The sequence below is a fragment of the Sycon ciliatum genome, chromosome 8 (assembly GCF_964019385.1).
Source record: "Sycon ciliatum chromosome 8, ocSycCili1.1, whole genome shotgun sequence".
Lineage (NCBI taxonomy): Eukaryota > Metazoa > Porifera > Calcarea > Leucosolenida > Sycettidae > Sycon > Sycon ciliatum.
This window is the reverse complement of record NC_088650.1, coordinates 34,028,243-34,048,375: the sequence shown is the minus strand read 5'-3', so window position 1 is coordinate 34,048,375 and position 20,133 is coordinate 34,028,243. Positions and strand designations below refer to the sequence as shown.

Sequence of the window (20,133 nt, the reverse complement as noted above, 5' to 3'; positions counted from 1 at the left end):
AAGGTCAGTCACTCTGAAAGGAATTCGACTTTTGCCGTGGCTGAAATGTCGAGTGTCATATCTTTGGAATGCGACATTACAGCTCTTCACCGATTGATGCAATGGAAAGCTGGGCCCTTCGGCTTCTTCCTAGATACTTAGTTTTTTTAAATTCCGACAAGAATCGATCGAGCTACGAATGTTTTAGTGTATGCATGTTCATCGATCTCTAGAGATCGACTCAAGTACACACGAATGGTAAAGGGTTAAGTGTGTCTTGCCTGTGGGTGTGTGTGTGTGTGTCTTACGAGTGTGTGTTTGTGTGTGTGTGTGTGTGTGTGTGTGTGTGTGTGTGTGCGCGCGCGCGCGTGCGTGTGCATGTGTGTGTGTGTGTGTATGCATGCTCGTGTGCGTGCGTGCGTGTGTGGCCGTGTGTGTGTGTATGCATACTTGCCTATCTTCATAGAGGTGAACTGCAGCCAAGTGTTGGACACCCATCTACAGTGCCAGTATGGTCATTGTGCAGTGGATAAGAAAGGCGCACCCTATTGTGTCTGTAACAAAGACTGCTTCGGCACTAGCTGCAACTATTGTAAGTTGACAGTAAAGCAGCACCATATATGTCCCATGTGCTTCCTGTCACCATGGCTACTGTGCACACTAGCTGTCACCATGGTTACTGTACATGCTAGCTGTCACCACGGTTACTGTACATGCAAGCTGTCACTATGGTTACTGATCACCAGGGAGTCGGTCATGTTGGGAGACGACACATGACCATAGTTCCCACAACGAAGTGGGTTTTGACCCTGGACTTAGGCGTTCTCTCTAATTTGTGGTGATGATCGCGATCCTGGCATGGATTTGCTGACCCAGACGCAGCCCAGTCCACATCACGGTCCTGGCATGGATCTGCTGACCCAGACACAACCCAAGCCCAGTCCACAGATGTCATGTGCAAGTGTGCATGGATCGACCATATCACAAGGGAAACTGGAATTGGCAGCCGGGAGCAAAACTCACACTGTTCCACGTTTCAATCAGCTGTGTTGCCTACCTGCAAAGCTTCGACACTCTGCTGCTCGTGCTAGCTTGCACCAACAGTACATACCCCCCCCCCCCCCCCCAAGAGTGTGCAACTGCATGCACAGCCTCTATACAGTGGTGCGATGACGGCAGAACTTCACATCATGTGACATGGTTGAACAGGCTATGCTGGCAAACAGTGCAACGTGACCACTAGAGACTTGAACCCAGTGCTGCGTACAAGCCTGTGTTTATCATGCACAGGGTGCAAATAATGTGTACAGGTTTGTCAATTGATGTGAAGTTCTGCCGTCGCAGACCCCTGGCATAGCTGGAGTTGCACACTCTTGAGGGTTATGTCATGTTATGTACTCTTGGGGGTTATGTACTCTTGGGGGTTATATACTCTCGGGGGTTATGTACTTTTGCTTGCACACTGACGTTCTACTCATCCTCCTAGCACCGGGTGTGTGTACACACAATGGCTATCAACAAGAGTACATCAAACCAAGAGTGTGCAGCTCAAATGGGCTGCTCTCACAGCCACATTCCTGGGTTACATTATCTAAATTGTCCAGGATTGTCCAGGTACCCGGGATTGTCCAGGTACCCGGGATTGTCCAGGTACCCGGGATTGTCCAGGTACCCGGGATTGTCCAGGTACCCGGGATTGTCCAGGTACCCGGGATTGTCCAGGTACCCGGGATTGTCCATGGACCCGGGATTGTCCATGGACCCGGGACTGCCGAGGAATGCTTACCTTGTCTTCAGAATTTCATAACTTTTAATATCCAGTATCCAGTATACATCTGATATATGGCATGCTAGCCCTATTATCATACCATGCGTATATTCTTGTCAAGTGGCTTCCACTGAAAACTGAAAATGATCTTGTTCCTTGTGAATCTTTTTACCATAATCAGGCTGTCCTAAAACGAATGGGGAAATAGTGACGGGTGACATCATTATTCCCAGACCATGCACTAGCCAAGCCAGTCTTCAACTGCAGTGCTCCAAAGAAGTGACTCAAACCAGCCCGGGAAAAGTTTACTGGGAGATGAATCACCAGCGAATTCACGACGGTCAGCTTCTGACCTGGACGTATCGCAGAGGTGTTGGCCAGTTTGTCTGCATGTCCACGGCCGTGGAGAATGTATCATATGCCATCAATGTGGCCATTGCAGGTGAGTGGGATGGATATGATAAGTATGCCACTATTGGTATGATAAGTATGCCACTATTGATGAGAGAGAAGTATAATATGTACAGAGACATCGGACAGTATTTTTAGGGTCGTACGGTCAGCTGTCTGAAGTGCAATTTTCTCAAGCACTTGTGGCTATCCTGAAGCCTTTCAAAATGTTGAGCCAAAATCAGTGCATGCTACTAATTCGTGGGTGCCTGGGGTAAGGGAGTGGTATGGTCTTAGTGAAGTAGAGATACATCGTCTTAGTGAAGTAGAGATAGACCCTCTTAGTGAAGTAAAGATAGACCCTCTGAGTGAAGTAGAGATAGACCCTCTTAGTGAAGTAGAGATAGACCCTCTTAGTGAAGTAGAGATAGACCGTCTTAGTGAAGTAGAGATAGACCGTCTTAGTGAAGTAAAGATAGACCGTCTTAGTGAAGTAAAGATAGACCGTCTTAGTGAAGTAGAGATAGACCGTCTTAGCGACCATGTATGGTAGTAAGCCAGTGATTGACTGGTGTCCGAGAAGTGATGTCTGTATCGGCAACAGTCATGGATCAACACGATCTGATCTGATGAATACGGTACGGATCTCTTCCCTGGACTTGGTGCTGCTAGGACTGGAGCATCACAGAATCCTGCACTAGCTGATGGGTGATCTCCCTCTACTTAGCAATATAGAATCGTACACTAGCTGATGGGCTATCTCCCTCTACTTAACAATATAGAATCCTGCACTAGCTGATGGATGATCAACCTCTACTTAGCAATATGACAATAACCGTGAAGCAAGGCGCAGCAATGTACTCACCTTGCAAAAGTTATCTCCTGATACAACGAACACCATTGTGCAGGAGAATTATGTTGTTCTTTATAGTCAAAGTTCTTTATAGCAAGAATGCACTAATACCATGCAAGCAACATGTCATGACTGCTAGGTCTTATACCATGCAAGCAACATGTCATGACTGGCAGGTGGGTGGGCCATCACATTATGTTTGCACTTACTTTAAATGCGGTCCAACAAGGTAGTGGAAACTCGGATGTTGAGCCAATAGTTATGTGTAAAGAGAAAAGGAGGACCTATACGTTACTGGTTCCGACAAACAGTCCACCAAGCTTTGTAGATGTGTTAGAGCTAGTTGTCAGGTCGTCGACTGTCTCACTATCCTTGTTAGTTTTGTGCTTTGTTGTTGCACTATCTGACTGTATATTATCTCGTTACCTTGTGGAATGTTAGTCATAACTTGTAACTTAGAGGTCCTTTTCTCTTTACATACTACAAGGTAGTGTTTGTTAGACTGTAAAACCGGAAAGTATAACGACCAAAGAGTTTAACGTTTTTTTGTAATTTTTACATGATCACGCTCAGAAAGTTTAACGGTGGCTACCTGGCCATCCATCTGTATGCGCATCTTTACACATACATCTAGCGATAACGTTTTTTTCGAATAACGAAAATAATAGGTCGTTAAAACATTAGACTTTGTGACTCGTTAGACTTTCCGGTTTTACAGTAAACGAAAATGGTCGGCTCCAATAGGTCACCTTTGTATGGGATCCAACAAGGACATGGCATGGACAATGGTTCGCTGTATCACGAAATCTGCCATAATTATGTGAGTTCATTATAAGTAGAGTCGACTGTACAGTCATGTAGAATGCATGTCAAGCAGGATAGATGTTTACAATTCGTCGTAGTAATGGGGCGTTACCTGTGCAGTGTGACACGCATTAGCTGTGCAGTGTGACACGCGCGCATGTCTGCATGCACAACCATACACCCCTACACATACACGCAGTCATGCACATAATTATACACATTTGCTATATTGTATTCTTGCTTCTATCACACTGACTTCATTCTGTGCAGATAAGCCTGTCATCATTCCACCAGCCAATCTAGTTATAATTCAGACGGGAAGTGTGCATCAGCAAGCTCGTTTAACTGTCAATCTATCCCAAACGTTCAATGCAACTAGCCTCCAGTATACCTGCAGTCGAGTCAGCGGCGGAGTTTGCGGTGGAGGACCTAGAACGTGCGTGCGAGAATTTGCGCCAGAGAATTCGGACACTGCTATATTGGACAACGTGCGTCTTGCCTGGTAAGTCCAATGTATCAAGTGATTCATTGTGCTTGTTATGGCTATAGTGTGCGTCTTGCCTGGTAAGTCCAATTTATCTTATGAATCATTGTGCTTGTTATGGCTATAGTATGATTGTCATGGCTATAGTATGATTGTCATGGCTATAGTATGATTGTCATGGCTATAGTATGATTGTTATGGCTATAGTATGATTGTTATGGCTATAGTATGATTGTTATGGCTATAGTATGATTGTTATGGCTATAGTATGATTGTTATGGCTATAGTATGATTGTTATGGCTATAGTATGATTGTTATGGCTATAGTATGATTGTTATGGCTATAGTATGATTGTTATGGCTATAGTATGATTGTTATGGCTATAGTATGATTGTTATGGCTATAGTATGATTGTTATGGCTATAGTATGATTGTTATGGCTATAGTATGATTGTTATGGCTATAGTATGATTGTTATGGCTATAGTATGATTGTTATGGCTATAGTATGATTGTTATGGCTATAGTATGATTGTTATGGCTATAGTATGATTGTTATGGCTATAGTATGATTGTTATGGCTATAGTATGATTGTTATGGCTATAGTATGATTGTTATGGCTATAGTATGATTGTTATGGCTATTGTTATGGCTCAAGTACTGTAAAACCGGAAAGTCTAACGACCAACGTATTTGTGTTTTTGGCATGATAACGTGCAGAAAGTTTAACGATGGCTACCTGGCCACCCATCTGTATGCGCATCTTTACACAGACATCTAGCGATAATGGTTTTTCAATTAACGAAAAATAATTGGTCGTTAAAACGTTGACTTTCCGGTTTAACAGAATTATGAGTGTCATGGTTGGGGATTGTGGTTCCTATGGTAACATTATTATGTGTCGCAAGAATGAGCCACTGGAGTGTGTGATCCCCGGTAGCCTAACCCGTAAGGCACTGTCCCGGAAAGACAGGGGTGCTGTGTTCGAAACCCACTCGTGGATCCTTCTTTTGCAACATACTGCATGGTTGCCAGTCGGCAAGATCCTGCTTGCCATGTGGCGTTGCTGTGGTTGTCATGGCCGCAGTATCATGGGTGCCATGGTTACATGATCGTGGTTGCCATAATAGCAATATTCTGGTTCCATGGTAACTGTGATATGGTAGCTATTTGGCAGTATCATCATTCTGATGGTTGCAGCATTGTCTATCACAGCCACGCTATGCGCAGTAGGCGAAACATCAGAACTGGTCTTGCCCCCCCCCCCCACACACACACTTGCCTATGCGATATCTTGTGGGTTGTATGTTATTTGAGGGTTGTGTGTGATTTGAGTGTTGTGTCTGATTTGAGGGTTGTGTCTGATTTGAGGGTTGTGTGTTGCACTCCTACCAGGTAAACAGTGCACTTTCCTTTGGGAAAGCTGAGTTCAGTTATGTCAGCAGAACTATGTATGGCCACTGTAATCCCCCTCCTGTGCTGGTATGCTCCGTAAATCTACTGTGTTCCATGTGCGTAACGGGCCGTTCATTGTTTGGGTATAATGATCAACTATGTGAGGAAGAGGTTGGTGCGACTTCGGCGATAGTAGGGGAAGAGTGTGTTGCTCCCTACATGGGAGCTCGCGGTTCTCCTGCCGGCTTGAATTCTCACTTGACTGACTCACGACGGCCATCCAGAGCACACGAGAAGTCCATCGAACCGTCCACTTGGCAAACCTGCAAGAAAGCACCACTCCCTGCTCAATCCAAAGTGTTTCGGGGAATTCACCCCTCATCAGTTGAGCTTGAGTAGGCTGAGGAAGATTGTGCCTGAAGAGCACCACTTATTTACTGCTCTCCAGGCACAAACATCACCAGGGATACAAACTTACAGAGACGCTCCGTTTCCAGTGCGACAAACACCTCGTGAATACCAGATAGCAGCGTGAGTCAGTGTCGCTCATGGAGGTGCTGAACAAGCGTTGAGAATCGTTGGCCATTCACAATGTTGTTGCCTCCAAACCATCTAATTCGCAAGCCGACGATGGGGACAACAATGTGAGGAAGAGGTTGGTGCGACTTCGGCGGCGAGCTCCCATCTAGGGAGCAACACACTCTTCCCATATTGATCAGCTTGTGTTTTAATTTATTTATTGTCTCAGCAGACCATTGAAATGGTTGAATTGGTTTTTGTATGTAGGTTTGTGGGTGCTAGTACATTGTATAAAATTATTGCATGTGTTTGTGTGCATGTGTGTGTGTGTATAATTATGATATATGTGTGCGTGCGAACGTGCTTGTGTGTGCGTGTGTGTGTGTGTGTGTGTGTGTGTGTTTCTGTCTGTCTGTTATTGAATGACATAGTTGTGCAGGAGAGTATGTTGCCTGTGTCACGAACAGCTATGGACAAGCATGCACTACATTCATGTTGGACATTGTTCAAGGTAAGTTCTATCCACTCTGGATAACATGCCTATGGAAGTGTGTGATGGAACTTTGTTTTGAAAAGTGTCTGTGCCCTGACCTGTTGGAGCCTAGCTTTGTTTGTATGGGCGGTTTCCTCTGAACAAAGTACATTCTTGCCGAGGTCAACGCTCTTCAGATTATTTCCCTTCTCTTATTTAATTTGAACACCGTAGAACTCCGATCAACCGGTCAGGATGGGACTGGGCAGGATGGGACTGGGCAGGATGGGACTGGGCAGGATGGGACTGGGCAGGATGGGACTGGGCAGGATGGGACTAGGCAGGATGGGACTGGGCAGGATGGGAGTGGGCAGGATGGGACTGGGCAGGATGGGACTGGGCAGGATGGGACTGGGCAGGATGGGACTGGGCAGGATGGGACTGGGCAGGATGGGACCTGGCAGGATGGGACCTGGCAGGACGGGACTGGGCAGGATGGGACTGGGCAGGATGGGACTGGGCAGGATGGGACTGGCCAGGATGAAATCGGGGAGGATTGGATTGGGCAGGATAGGATCGGGCAGGATGGGACCTGGCAGGATGGCACCGGACCGCCCTGTTTGAGTACGAAGCGAATACTGTCAACCGGGAAACGTTTGTGCCGATTTTAATCCGCGCGTGGATCCTAGAGAAATAACGTAGAGAGCAGACGCCTGGGCTAGACTCTACGCGCGTGTTTTGGGTCCAGATGTCTACGGGTAGATGAGATTCTCTACGTTGTGGCACACGCAAAGAAAATGTGAAAATGTGAAAATGTGAAAATGTGTACGGAGATACTGGGTATCGATCAAATGCAGGCAGAAAGCTACCAAATATGAAAAGAGAAATTCCCAGTACACATTCCACGTGATTTCTCTACGTGAACGTTGAGCAGAACAGGTTTTCTTTACGTCACGGGAACACGAAAAGAGTTCCCGGGATTCTTGGCGTCTCCTTCCCATATCGTTGAGCAGAGCATCCCTAGTTTAACACTTGTTGTCTAGTCCTCTTCACTACTCCACAAACTACCATTACCGTTGCTCACACATATCGCGAAAATCGTAAATGATTCTAGATTGCAAAGGTTTCTGCGTTTACTGTGTCCAGTACCTGCAGTCGCCTGTTCCAGTGAATGCACTATGTAGGGTGTTGTCAGCTCACAAACAATTATTAGGATGCACCCAGTATTCTGAACGGCTTTCTGAATGCTGTGGCTGAAAGTTCACTGTGTAAAGGAAATGGTATTGCCTTCTCCCCCTGGCCCCTGCCACACAACAGCTCAAACAACTTGGTGGAGTTTCTGACTTCTTATACAAACGGAAAGGGCACAGGAGGAGAAAGACGAAAAGACTAGAAAGAAAACGACGACGGGAAAGACTCCCGGGAAAAGACTCAGTCCAGACTCGAAGAAAACAACAACGAACAAACAGTAATAAACCGACGACAAATCGAGACGACCAATCAGGGACGAATACGTACAGAACACATGACCAAGACCAAGACAACCAGACCACGGACGAATCACACATGACTCATTCCCAGACCAAACTAGCACTGCGCATGTACAGCATTCACTTGGCAGTCACTCTCACACAGACGGAAGCACGTCCTCACACTCTGACAACGCGTACTCTTGCATGCACCACATACCATTAACGTCACACATCACACCATACTCGCGCGTACACCTAGACCATATATGACATCAGACACTGGACTCCACAAGACAAGAACCAAATACAACGACATGCGTAAATCAATACGAGACGAAATCCGTAACACAGCATTCCCCTCCGGCGAGAGACTACCTCGACTCTCAGAAGTAGAAAAATGGAGTAGGAGAAAAACAAAAGGGGTGAGAAGACACAATAACAGGAGAAGAAGACAGGACAACGGCAAGTGGCTGGCTGCAGACGTGGAGATGGGAAAACCTTGGGTGTGGTTCCACGAGGTGGTGCGTCGTACGACTTGCCCATTCAGATGTGGAAGATGTGTATAACATGTACAAATGGAGCAACAGAACACAGCAGGCATGTAGTCAATCAGGGAAAAGAACAAATCGAAAATCCATCGATACACTGTCACACAAACTTCAGAAGGGGAGAAACCCACAGGACTCTAACCTGACTAGAAAACTCGGCGCGGAGCCGGCATAAGTGTCCCACACTTTTCCGATGGCGGATCATCTTGTCGTCCCACGACCCCGTATGATCCTGTCGTCCCACGACCCATAATAATCTTGTCGTCCCACGACCCATAATATTTAGATTTTTATTTATTTATTTTTTTAATTTTATACTTCCCCGACAAAAGGCTAAACAAACACTGGGGCCCACCAGCTCACGAAGGAAACCGTGGCTCACCATGATCAGACATTCACCTGGTGAACTGAACAGACCCGCAGGTCGACACAAAACGAGAACAAAATACGCTCCCTGAAAGACTACCTATGGCTATGAACCAACTCGTAACCAAGAAAACTGTTCCAGTACAAACCATCACAGCAAAACGTGTGTGGCAACTTCAAAACCGAACCAAGCGTACAAACCAAACAGTTACACAACCACACTGAAAGGCTAATCAAGAAAACTGCACAAACCCCAGCAAATATACGCACACTGACTGCAAAAACCAAAACAGAAAGACACAAGAGAGACACAAGAACCGGATCGCCGTCACAAAGACTGATGGTATCGGAACGATAGCGCGAAAAGATAAAGCGCAACTTGCCAAGAGGCACCACCCCGAGTACGTCGACATGATGCTCAAGCTCTATCGAGTGAGGCGACGGGACCACAACGAATATACAACAACCAAACCCTCTACTGGGAGCGACTCACCGGGTAAGGGGCCTGCAGGCCAGGCTGGCGAACGCCTTTCCATCTCCATGGCCGTAGTAGCAATCTCGGTGAAGTGAGTTGAACGACGAGAAATAAAATATATTTCGAAACGGCGAGCACGAACTGAAGCCACGGCGAAAACGAAGAGAAAACGATCTCAGGGTCGTGGGTGCCGATCACTAGTTGGGCGCCACTGTAAAGGAAATGGTATTGCCTTCTCCCCCTGGCCCCTGCCACACAACAGCTCAAACAACTTGGTGGAGTTTCTGGCTTCTTATACAAACGAAAAGGGCACAGGAGGAGAAAGACGAAAAGACTAGAAAGAAAACGACGACGGGAAAGACTCCCGGGAAAAGACTCAGTCCAGACTCGAAGAAAACAACAACGAACAAACAGTGATAAACCGACGACAAATCGAGACGACCAATCAGGGACGAATACGTACAGAACACATGACCAAGACCAAGACAACCAGACCACGGACGAATCACACATGACTCTCATTCCCAGACCAAACTAGCACTGCGCATGTACAGCATTCACTTGGCAGTCACTCTCACACAGACGGAAGCACATCCTCACACTCTGACAACGCGTACTCTTGCATGCACCACATACCATAAACGTCACACATCACACCGTACTCGCGCGTACACCTAGACCATATATGACATCAGACACTGGACTCCACAAGACAAGAACCAAATACAATGACATGCGTAAATCAATACGAGACGAAATCCGTAACAACTCAGGGGCGTAGCCAGGATTGTGGCTGAGGGGGGTGCTTACTGGAAGTGTGGGCGTGCGCCGGAAGGGCGCGAAAAATGGGGGGGTCCGGGGGCCCTCCCCCGGAAAAATTTTCGATATTGAGTGCCAAATCCTTCATTTTTGCATCTATTTCATTATTTTCCATTCCACCAATGATTCAATAAAAAGTCAGATAATCGTATGAAACGCACAGTACTTTGCTACAGAAGTTGGATGGTAAGAGATTGACAGGGTGTGGTTAGACCCAGAATATAATACAGACAATTGGCACTGGCACTGCTGCTACTGGTATCTGGTCTCTTCGACTTCCCTCGACTAAAATACTTCAAGATCGACATTTTCATAAGAATCCATTCGACTTGCGGATCACAAAACGACGTTGACACTTCTCTTTCACTTCTACCAAGTCTAGCTACACAAAGTGCGAGTCTATATACCGGTAGTTGTACAATGCGCAGTGCATCCGAAAACGACCAAACTCACATTCAAAGGCAAAGATCTACACACAACTATACTACCACGGTAGTACTAGTTCAAATTACAGTACCGGTAGTACTACATTGTACTAAAAATTAATAATTTAGCACTACTGCGCCTGTCACCGGCGAGAACATGACTGCATGTGCAGCCATGCATGCAGTCTCAAGTGCAACCTGCATGCGCTACTAGTACTAGTGTAATACAGTTGGCCGGGCCCCGTCGTGCAGCGCAGCGTCGTGTGGCGTCGATCTTGTCGACGTCGAGTCTCGATCGCGGGCGGGCGTAGATCCACAGCAGTACGAAAATGGTACCTGAAATTTTTGAGGGGGGTGCTTGGGCACCCAAAGCACCCCCCCTGGCTACGCCACTGCAACTGTATGACAGACTAATACACAAATGTTCTGTTTGTTCCTGTGATGAGATGACTATAATTATTTTGTCCTGTGAATGTGTGTTGCTATTGGCAATTATTTGCATCCTTTTGCTTGTGCGCGTAGACAGACACATGTCTTCTCCATAGTGCAAGCCGTGACTACGAATATCACAGAACAGATAATACTGTTTCATAGTGTGGTGGATAATTTCGAATTTTTGTCTTCCCGGTGCTCTTGCTGTATTCTTTGTAGATGGTTGTGACGTTGCGCCTCGGCTTGTTATGCAAGCACAGTCGGAGTTATGTGTCAATGTTATGGTAAGGAGCAATAACCGATGTGACAGAACAATTTAGTTATAGCTATGAAAAGGATCAACTGCGCACTCATTCTATACACATATCAAGGCAAAGGCGGTGGAAGGTGATGATATAAGGCAAAGGCGGTGGAAGGTTATGATATTATATTAAATAAAGGCAAAGGCGGTGGAAGGTGATGATATATTAAATAAAGGCAAAGGCGGTGGAAGTTGATGATATATTAAATAAAGGCAAAGGCGGTGGAAGTTGATGGACATGCTTGCTTTCATGTGTGTATAGAATGAGAACGCAGTAACTGTTAATCCTTTTTATTGCTCTATTGGCAAGTATCCGATTATATTGTTCCATGACACATTCATCTAAATCTGTTTGACCTATGCATACTCATACTCAGGGACACTAAGTACGGTCGTGAGCGGGCCATCTTGATGACTGGCGCATTGCATTGCATGTCTGGGAACCTTGGTTATCCTGCCAAGTTGGATATAACCATAAAGGGCATCTCTTGATGACTGGCTCATTGCATTGCATAACTGGGAACCTTGGTTATCCCGACAAGTTGGATATAACCATAAAGGGCATCTCTTGATGACTGGCTAATTGCATTGCATAACTGGGAACCTTGGTTATCCCGACAAGTTGGATATAACCATAAAGGGCATCTCTTGATGACTGGCTCATTGCATTGCATAACTGGGAACCTTGGTTATCCCGACAAGTTGGATATACTTCCTCCGTATACAAAAACTTCGTGACTTTTTTGAACGGTGTTTTTTAGCAAGAACCTGCTCAACGAACGGCGCCAAAGGCTGTCATCGACAACCCACGTCCATGTCGAGGTTAGTTTGGTTGATCCCGAACAGATTCTCCACGGACGCCATGCGTGTGAGGACGTTGCCGACAGAAACTCCAGAGTCAAATGAAAAAAATAACACTTACTTGCTCGAAACTGACACAGTGACGAAGTGTAGCTCGTGGCTGGAACACGGAGTCACGCGGCACTCGCTGCCCTGAAACTGGCCAGGCTCGTACTTGCGGTGCGCGGCCCCATAGATCTACGTAGCGTGAGAACATAGATTTGTTTCGCTCGCACGGCAAGATGAAACATTTCAGTCGTCGTGCAACCAACGCAGACTCAGGATCAGAATGTCGATGGCCTGGCTTTCTTCGCCTCTCAGACTCTCCAGTCAGACGTCTCCTTTGTCGCCAAGGGGAATCGCAGGGACCTCCTCGAAGTCATTGTAGAATGCTTGGGAGGATTATCCTGGCGAGAAAATGCGATGCGTGTGGATGTGCTTGTACGACTCGTTTCACGGCATAATGGAGGTCGCGGGTTGGAAGGACTGAATATAGTCGACACCGATTCGTACACAGCTCTAGAGATGAAGAGGACGTAGCCAAAGTCCAGCGTCGGACCATCACTGCAGGTGACAAGAATCTGAACGAAATGCGAGCGGAAGCAGCGACTGTTGGCGATGCGGAGTCAGCGTCGTCAGGTGACAATGACATAAGCGACGAAGACTCTGAAAAAACTCAATCTCATTCATCTGAGTTGCTTTTTTCTTTGTATATAGCTTGTAAACAGGTTAGACAATGCCACGAGTGTTATTCCGAGTCAAACGGAACCATTCCAGAGCTGTGCGCAGCTTTCAAAAAAAGTCACGAAGTTTTTGTATACGGAGGAAGTAACCATAAAGGGCATCTCTTGATGACTGGCTCATTGCATTGCATAACTGGGAACCTTGGTTATCCCGACAAGTTGGATATAACCATAAAGGGCATCTCTTGATGACTGGGTCATTGCATTGCATAATTGGGAACCTTGGTTATCCCGACAAGTTGGATATAACCATAAAGGGCATCTCTTGATGACTGGCTCATTACATTGCATAACTGGGAACCTTGGTTATCCCGACAAGTTGGATATAACCATAAAGGGCATCTCTTGATGACTGGCTCATTGCATTGCATAACTGGGAACCTTGGTTATCCCGACAAGTTGGATATAACCGAAAAAGGCATCTCTTGATGACTGGCTCATTGCATTGCATAACTGGGAACCTTGGTTATCCTGACAAGTTGGATATAACCATAAAAGGCATCTCTTGATGACTGGCTCATTGCATTGCATAACTGGGAACCTTGGTTATCCTGCCGACAAGTTTGATGTACCCACACATCCCACAGCACTCCCCAAGCGGTCTCTGGCCTAGGCCAATCACTTTTAAAATTAAATGATTTAAGTCATCCAAATCAGTTTCGGGCAAGGCCCATGTTCAGAAGGTTTGACGCGAAACACTGCTTTATGACTGTGGGTGGATGCTTGGTGAACAGATTCTACATAGAGGGGTATTCCATTTCAGAATTATTTTCGGAATCTGGTGGCAGAAGTGAAACAGTAACTGAGCTTTCGGAAGTATGCTGGTGAAAGTGCATGGTTTTGCGAATATAAATTTTCGGCTTTTTAGTTTGCACATGCCGTAAGATTGAGAACGTAATGTTTTCGATTTTTAGCGCCTCCTATGCTCGGCATTTGTTTTTGCATGGCAACCCTTGGGAACAATATCGAATCCAGTTTTTGGAATGCAAAACAATGAGAATTACGTTTTGGCACGTGCGTTTTTCTCGGAAAGGCACAGGCGAAAAAATATGCCAAAATTCAGACTGCAAAACCTGTGGTTTATCTTGAAAGCCATTACAATAACCTGCCCTCCCCCACACTGTGCTTTGACGTCAATGTGTGCGTGATCGTGTGTGTGTGTGTTCGTGTGTGTGCGTGATTGTGTGTGTGTGTGTGTGTTCGTGTGTGTGCGTGATTGTGTGTGTGTGTGTGTGTGTGTGTGTGCACGCGCCTGTGGGATATCTAATGTCGCATTTGCTGTTTCCAGGGCAACAATGATACTGAGGTGTCTTGGTTTCTGAACGGTGATCGATCAAGTACCGGATTCCCTTCTGTTAGATCCGATGTCAACTCCACTTGTTGTTGCCGGCAATATTGCTTGAGCGACAATGACAATGCAGAATTACCCAAAGGCGTTTCCATTGTGCCGTGTGTGCTACATTCATCAGGTAACATATCCACCTGTAGCAATCAGAATTTCACCACTGCCTCATCGTCCGGGCTGCTAACAGTCGCAGAGATTGCCTATGCTGCGACTGGAGGTGTAGTCCTGCTAGGAGGTGGTGCGGTAGCTGTGTTAGTTGGTAAGCACACTTGTATACAGTCGTTACTCTTTATCCAGCACTTGATGAACCAGAATCCTGAATTAGCCGGCTAGATTCTCACTAACCAAACTGTCCTATTCATGCCCTCTTCACCAAACAATCAAATGTGCTAATCATGCACCCTCCCTAATCCAGCACCTTCCCTTATCCAGCACCCTCCCTAATCCAGGAGAATTTCCATGGCACAAACGGCGTCGGGTTATAAAGGGACCTCTGTAGTGGTCTGTAGTGGTCTGTAGTGGTCTGTAGTGGTCTGTAGTGGTCTGTAGTGGTCTGTAGTGGTCTGTAGTGGTCTGTAGTGGTCTCCAGTGGTCTGTAGTGGTCTGTAGTGGTCTGTAGTGGTCTCCAGTGGTCTGTAGTGGTCTGTAGTGGTCTGTAGTGGTCTGTAGTGGTCTGTAGTGGTCTGTAGTGGTCTGTAGTGGTCTGCAGTGGTCTGTAGTGGTCTGTAGTGGTCTGTAGTGGTCTGCAGTGGTCTGTAGTGGTCTGTAGTGGTCTGTAGTGGTCTGTAGTGGTCTGTAGTGATCTGTAGTGGTCTGTAGTGGTCTGTAGTGGTCTGTAGTGGTCTGTAGTGGTCTGTAGTGGTCTCCAGTGGTCTGTAGTGGTCTGTAGTGGTCTGTAGTGGTCTGTAGTGGTCTGTAGTGGTCTCCAGTGGTCTGTAGTGGTCTGTAGTGGTCTGCAGTGGTCTGTAGTGGTCTGTAGTGGTCTGTAGTGGTCTGTAGTGGTCTGTAGTGGTCTGTAGTGGTCTGTAGTGGTCTGTAGTGGTCTGCAGTGGTCTGTAGTGGTCTGTAGTGGTCCGCAGTGGTCTGTAGTGGTCTGTAGTGGTCTGTAGTGGTCCGCAGTGGTCCGCAGTGGTCCGTAGTGGTCTGTAGTGGAGTCAGTGAAAACGGGCAATATACCACAGGAGCAATTCTAAACACTACATGGCTGATTGGGGCCAATGGTCATCTATTGGAGGGCCAGCGTCACTGGTATGACGGGTAGGGCTATGGCCGTAACTATTTTTTTACCAATTCCAACGGTCATGGAATGTCTAGCATGAAATAATTTGTGGAAGTGCTAATAGCTGCATTGTATTCTCATACACTCCTCACTAGAGTCTCTCCATCCTAAACTGTTCTTATTGTCCCATGAGGACAACTGTACTGTCCTTATATCTGTTGCTAGGGGAATATATAGCCGAAGCAACCTGATACGATAATTATAGCATAGAGTTAGAGGTTCATCTTCCCCGCAATACTGAAATTGGGCATAGGGTGCTGATCGGCAGTGTGGCCGACCTGGGGCCGTACTAACTCTCATGGGCTGGCTCTACAGTCTGTTTCAAAAAGATTAGCAATCAAGTTTGGGTCTTAAAAAATATGAAGATAAGGGAAATTTGGACAACAAAGTACATAAAACGGCTTGTTAGGACACGGCAAATTGTTCTGTGAAGGTTTCGGAACAATTGGACCAACCGTTAAGGAGTTAGTATTTCGGCCAGGTTTCTGGCCTTTTCCCATGGTTTATTATTTGCCCTGGAAGCCAGTATCGATTTGCTATCAAAACCCACGATTTATCCCTTCCTTTTTGGCCTTGTGGTTATGAATGCTGTCTGCAGACAATGAAGTTGTGAGTTCAAATCCCAACAAATCTTCAAGTGAAACATTCTTTTCTTCATTTTTTCATTGTTTTGGTGATCAAGACAAGACAAAGAAGGTACTAGGTGGCTGCGCCAAACGACTTGTTGTTGGAGCTCGCGTTTCCTGCCGAACTGACTGACACTTGACTGGCTCACGCCATGTGGAGTTGTGAACACACACAACACTGAAACCGTGTGAGTGAACACGGAAGTCATTGCGCTAGAGCTACGTGTTGTTGAATACACCGGCACATCGATCGATCGATTTCTGTTTGAGAATTATTTAAGTATTTGAAGATCGCCAATTTATTTGAATTTAGGAGTCAACGCCGTCTTCTATCAGCTTTCACAGGCGTCTGCTTTTCTCAAAATGTCGTCGAAGTCACACGGATAGCTTTGCCACTTCAAGGCCTTGGGAATGAGTCTGTGTCGATGCCGTTTTCGTCACATCGTGAGAGTAAATTGCATCCGCGGCAGCTCAAACAATCGATTTGGTCACAAAACGGACGCATCCCGCTCGTCAAAATGTACCACACTTTCGACATGTCCTCTCTGACCCCATATCGATGCGAGGAAGAACTCGTTTGTTGTAAACCAGACGAACATGTACGAGTACGAGTACCGACGTCAGTGAGTTGTGATTTTTCATGCTTTCGCGCGGAATATTTCTTCAAGTTCACAGTGAGTTTTTCCAGGCAGCGCTCGAGTGCTCATACGGTAAGACGGCAAACTCCCCGGGCGATCGCCAGGATTGCTAATCTTTTTGAAACTGACTATAGGCCTGTAACTTATTGATGGCCATGTGGCCATGTGGCCATGTGATCATGTGATCATGTGATCATGTGATCATGTGATCATGTTTTGTGTTTTTAAAAAAAAATGTTTATTTGAATTCGGATAGCTCAACAGTACAGAAGTACAACCACAAAGAGTACCGAATAGAAGGCCCCGAGAACGGGAAACCAAAAAAACAAAAACAAAAACAAAAACAGCAACATCAAGTTACTGATTATGCACATTGCTTGAAAGCAAATCACAACAATGATTAAGAGTTAAGCTGTCTTTTAGCCAAATAGCCAATTTGACGCGGAAATCTGCGATAGTAGTGCAGGACTTCAGGTCGTCTGGTAAATAATTCCAAACAAGAGCCGATTTACTTGAAAAGGACAGAAAGCCAGACATAGATCTATAGCGATTGATACTCATGTTATGAGTTGTAGAGCCGCGAGTAGTTCGGGCAGACGTACAGATGGGAAAGAGGGACTGCAAGCAAACAGCCGGCTTAATACAGTAACAATGGAAAATGAATACAAGGAACAAAAATACTGATCGATATTGGAAAGAGGAAACATTGAGGTGGTGAAGAAGTGGCGTGATATTAGCTTGGGGTGATGCGCCACAAGCAACTCGTACAGCGCGCCGGTGGAGTGAGGCTAGCTTGTTTCTATTTTTAGCGGGTATAAACGAAAGGTATACAGGGAGAGCATATTCTAGATCAGGCTGAATAACACCGACAACGAAAGTACGGCGGGCAAACAGGTTCATCTGGCGGAAAGATCGACGCAGTACACCGATCTTCCGTGAGGCTTTCCGGACGACATTGTTAATGTGTTGGTCAAAGGACAGCTTATTATCAACAACGACTCCTAAGCATCTGGTGCTTTCCACTTCCCCTAGCGTAACATTTGACAGGGTGATGTGCAGTTGTTGCCTTTGTTGTTGTTGCTGACTCCCTGTGGCACGTTTGGGATGGATTTGCATGACAACGGTTTTGTCGGTATTTATCTGCATACCAATGGAGCCAAGGTGGTTGTTTAGTGCCTCCAGTGCCGATGACAACTTGGCTTCGGAACGCGCCTTCGACGGATCACTAGAGTAGACTGTCTTGTCATCTGCGAACATCAGTAATTTTGAACCCGCTGTCTCCGCAAGCATGTGATCTTGTGATCATGTGATCTTGTGATCATGTGATCATGTGATCATGTGATCATGTGATCATGTGATCTTGTGATCCTTATTTTCCCACTACTGTAAAACCGGAAAGTCTAACGAACAAAAAGTTTAACGTTTTTGTAATTTTGGCATGATAACGTGCAGAAAATTTAACGATGGCTACCTGGCCACCAAGAATATGCATCGATGCATGCGCATTTTTACACAATTTGTTCTGGATAACGTTTCTTCAAATAGCGAATAAAAATTGGTCGTTAAAACGTTAGACTTCGTGACTCGCTAGACTTTCCGGTTTTACAGTATCTGTAGGAAAAAAGGGAACATATTTCAAACGTGGTTTGTAGGAACTTTCGCGATGCTCGAGGTATTGTGTGTTGCTCCCTATGTCGGAACCCTTGCTTTTCCTTCCGACTTGAATTCTCACTTGACTGACTTACGACTGCCATCCAGAGCACACAAGAAGTCCATCAAACCTTGCACTCGGCAAAACTGCATGAAAGCACCACTCCCTGCTGAATACGCAGTATTTTGAGGTGTACTCTCCGCATCAGTTAAGCTTTAGTAGGCTATTGAAATTTGTGCGCCGAGAGCACTGCGTTATATGCTGCTCTCCGAGCAAAAACATTGCTCTTGCTGACAACTTACAGTAACGCTCCGTTTCTAGTCCGACAAACCTCGTGAGCTCCGGACAGCAGCATGAATCAGTGTGGCCTGGACCCATGGAGGTGCAAAACAAGCGCTGAGGACCGCTGGGCATCCGCCGACGCTTGCAGGGGCGGATCCAGAGATCTCTACAGGGGGGTTCCGGTTGAACCAAAATTGAACAGCCAAAATAATATGGAATCAGATGTGCGGTTGACACTTGTAATAACGACAATCCGATTGTGTTAGTGGGAATCGCATGCTTGTAAAACACACTATGGACACAATACTACTATATTTTTTCCATCATCGACCACACCACAACTGCGCTCTCCAGCCGGCCTCGACACGTTGCCACAGAACACCACCATCGCAGTTGTGGTGTGGTGGACGATGGAAAACCTGTACAGGGCCAAATGCTGCTGCTTACCCTACATTGTATAATTATTATTTGGTACGGACACATAATCATATACATGTATGCAATCGACTGGCGCAGCAGTTCAGTGAGGGCTTGAAGACCCTTTCAACTTCTTGTAAAGATCGAATATGCAAGCCATGGGTACGTTGAGAGCCAGGAATGCCGAAATGACAACTACGTTACTTTCCCGGTCCATTTGTACTTTCGGAAATTTTTGGCATTTTTACGATGCGAAATGCTCTAGTCACAGGACAAGAGCATCGTCTTCACTTCAGCACGGTGACAGAAACAACAACAGCGAAACAGTGTCGACAATTGTACAATCCTTCCAATGTCATCTAAAAGTAGACTAAAACACATCGCTGGCGCAGCACTCCGATCCTGCGGAGGAACAACTAGTCACTACTGCATGCTGCAGCAGGTAGAGATTACTGACTTTGCTTGGATGTCGGAGCCCTCATCTTCTGAGGAGCTTGAACTCTACGTGTACGGTTCGAAGTTCGTTGAAGAGTGTCATCACTCGGAACATTCTTTCTCTTCTGCAAAAAACTTGTCCAAGGAATACTGACTACACCACACCCATCCTGAGCAGCAGTGAATGACAGCGCCAATGGAGGTAAGTTTGGATCGTTTCGAAAGATCAAAAGGAAACAACCACCCAATGTTCAATGTTGTCTACAGAGTCCGTTTGTAAATCACGGACGTCAACATCACTCCGTACAGTATCGATCTACCGCACGCGCATGTGCACTGACTGACAGTCTGTGCTCCTTGACTCACAGTCAGAG

The 20,133-nt window shown here is 46.1% G+C and overlaps 1 protein-coding gene and 1 long non-coding RNA gene across 4 annotated transcripts in view; one reads left to right on the top strand and one right to left on the bottom strand.

The window, feature by feature from the left end:
• The window catches only part of LOC135822841 (uncharacterized), a 103,917-nt gene that overhangs the window by 17,249 nt on the left and 66,535 nt on the right, over window positions 1–20,133 (top strand). For 2 of the 3 annotated variants that reach the window (XM_065335677.1, XM_065335676.1), the window contains exons 6-8: window positions 446–571; window positions 1,929–2,189; window positions 4,065–4,296. In XM_065335677.1, coding sequence (XP_065191749.1) covers window positions 446–571; window positions 1,929–2,189; window positions 4,065–4,296 — 619 coding nt within the window. Of the gene's footprint in view, window positions 1–445; window positions 572–1,928; window positions 2,190–4,064; window positions 4,297–6,624; window positions 6,705–11,421; window positions 11,487–14,374; window positions 14,691–20,133 lie in introns of all 3 variants that reach the window. The other variant, XM_065335678.1, reaches the window with a different exon arrangement.
• On the bottom strand, window positions 7,997–9,830 carry LOC135822840 (uncharacterized). The gene is made up of 2 exons (XR_010554554.1): window positions 9,545–9,830; window positions 7,997–8,671 (listed from the first exon to the last, which is right to left on the bottom strand). It is a non-coding gene; the product is annotated as an uncharacterized LOC135822840 (long non-coding RNA).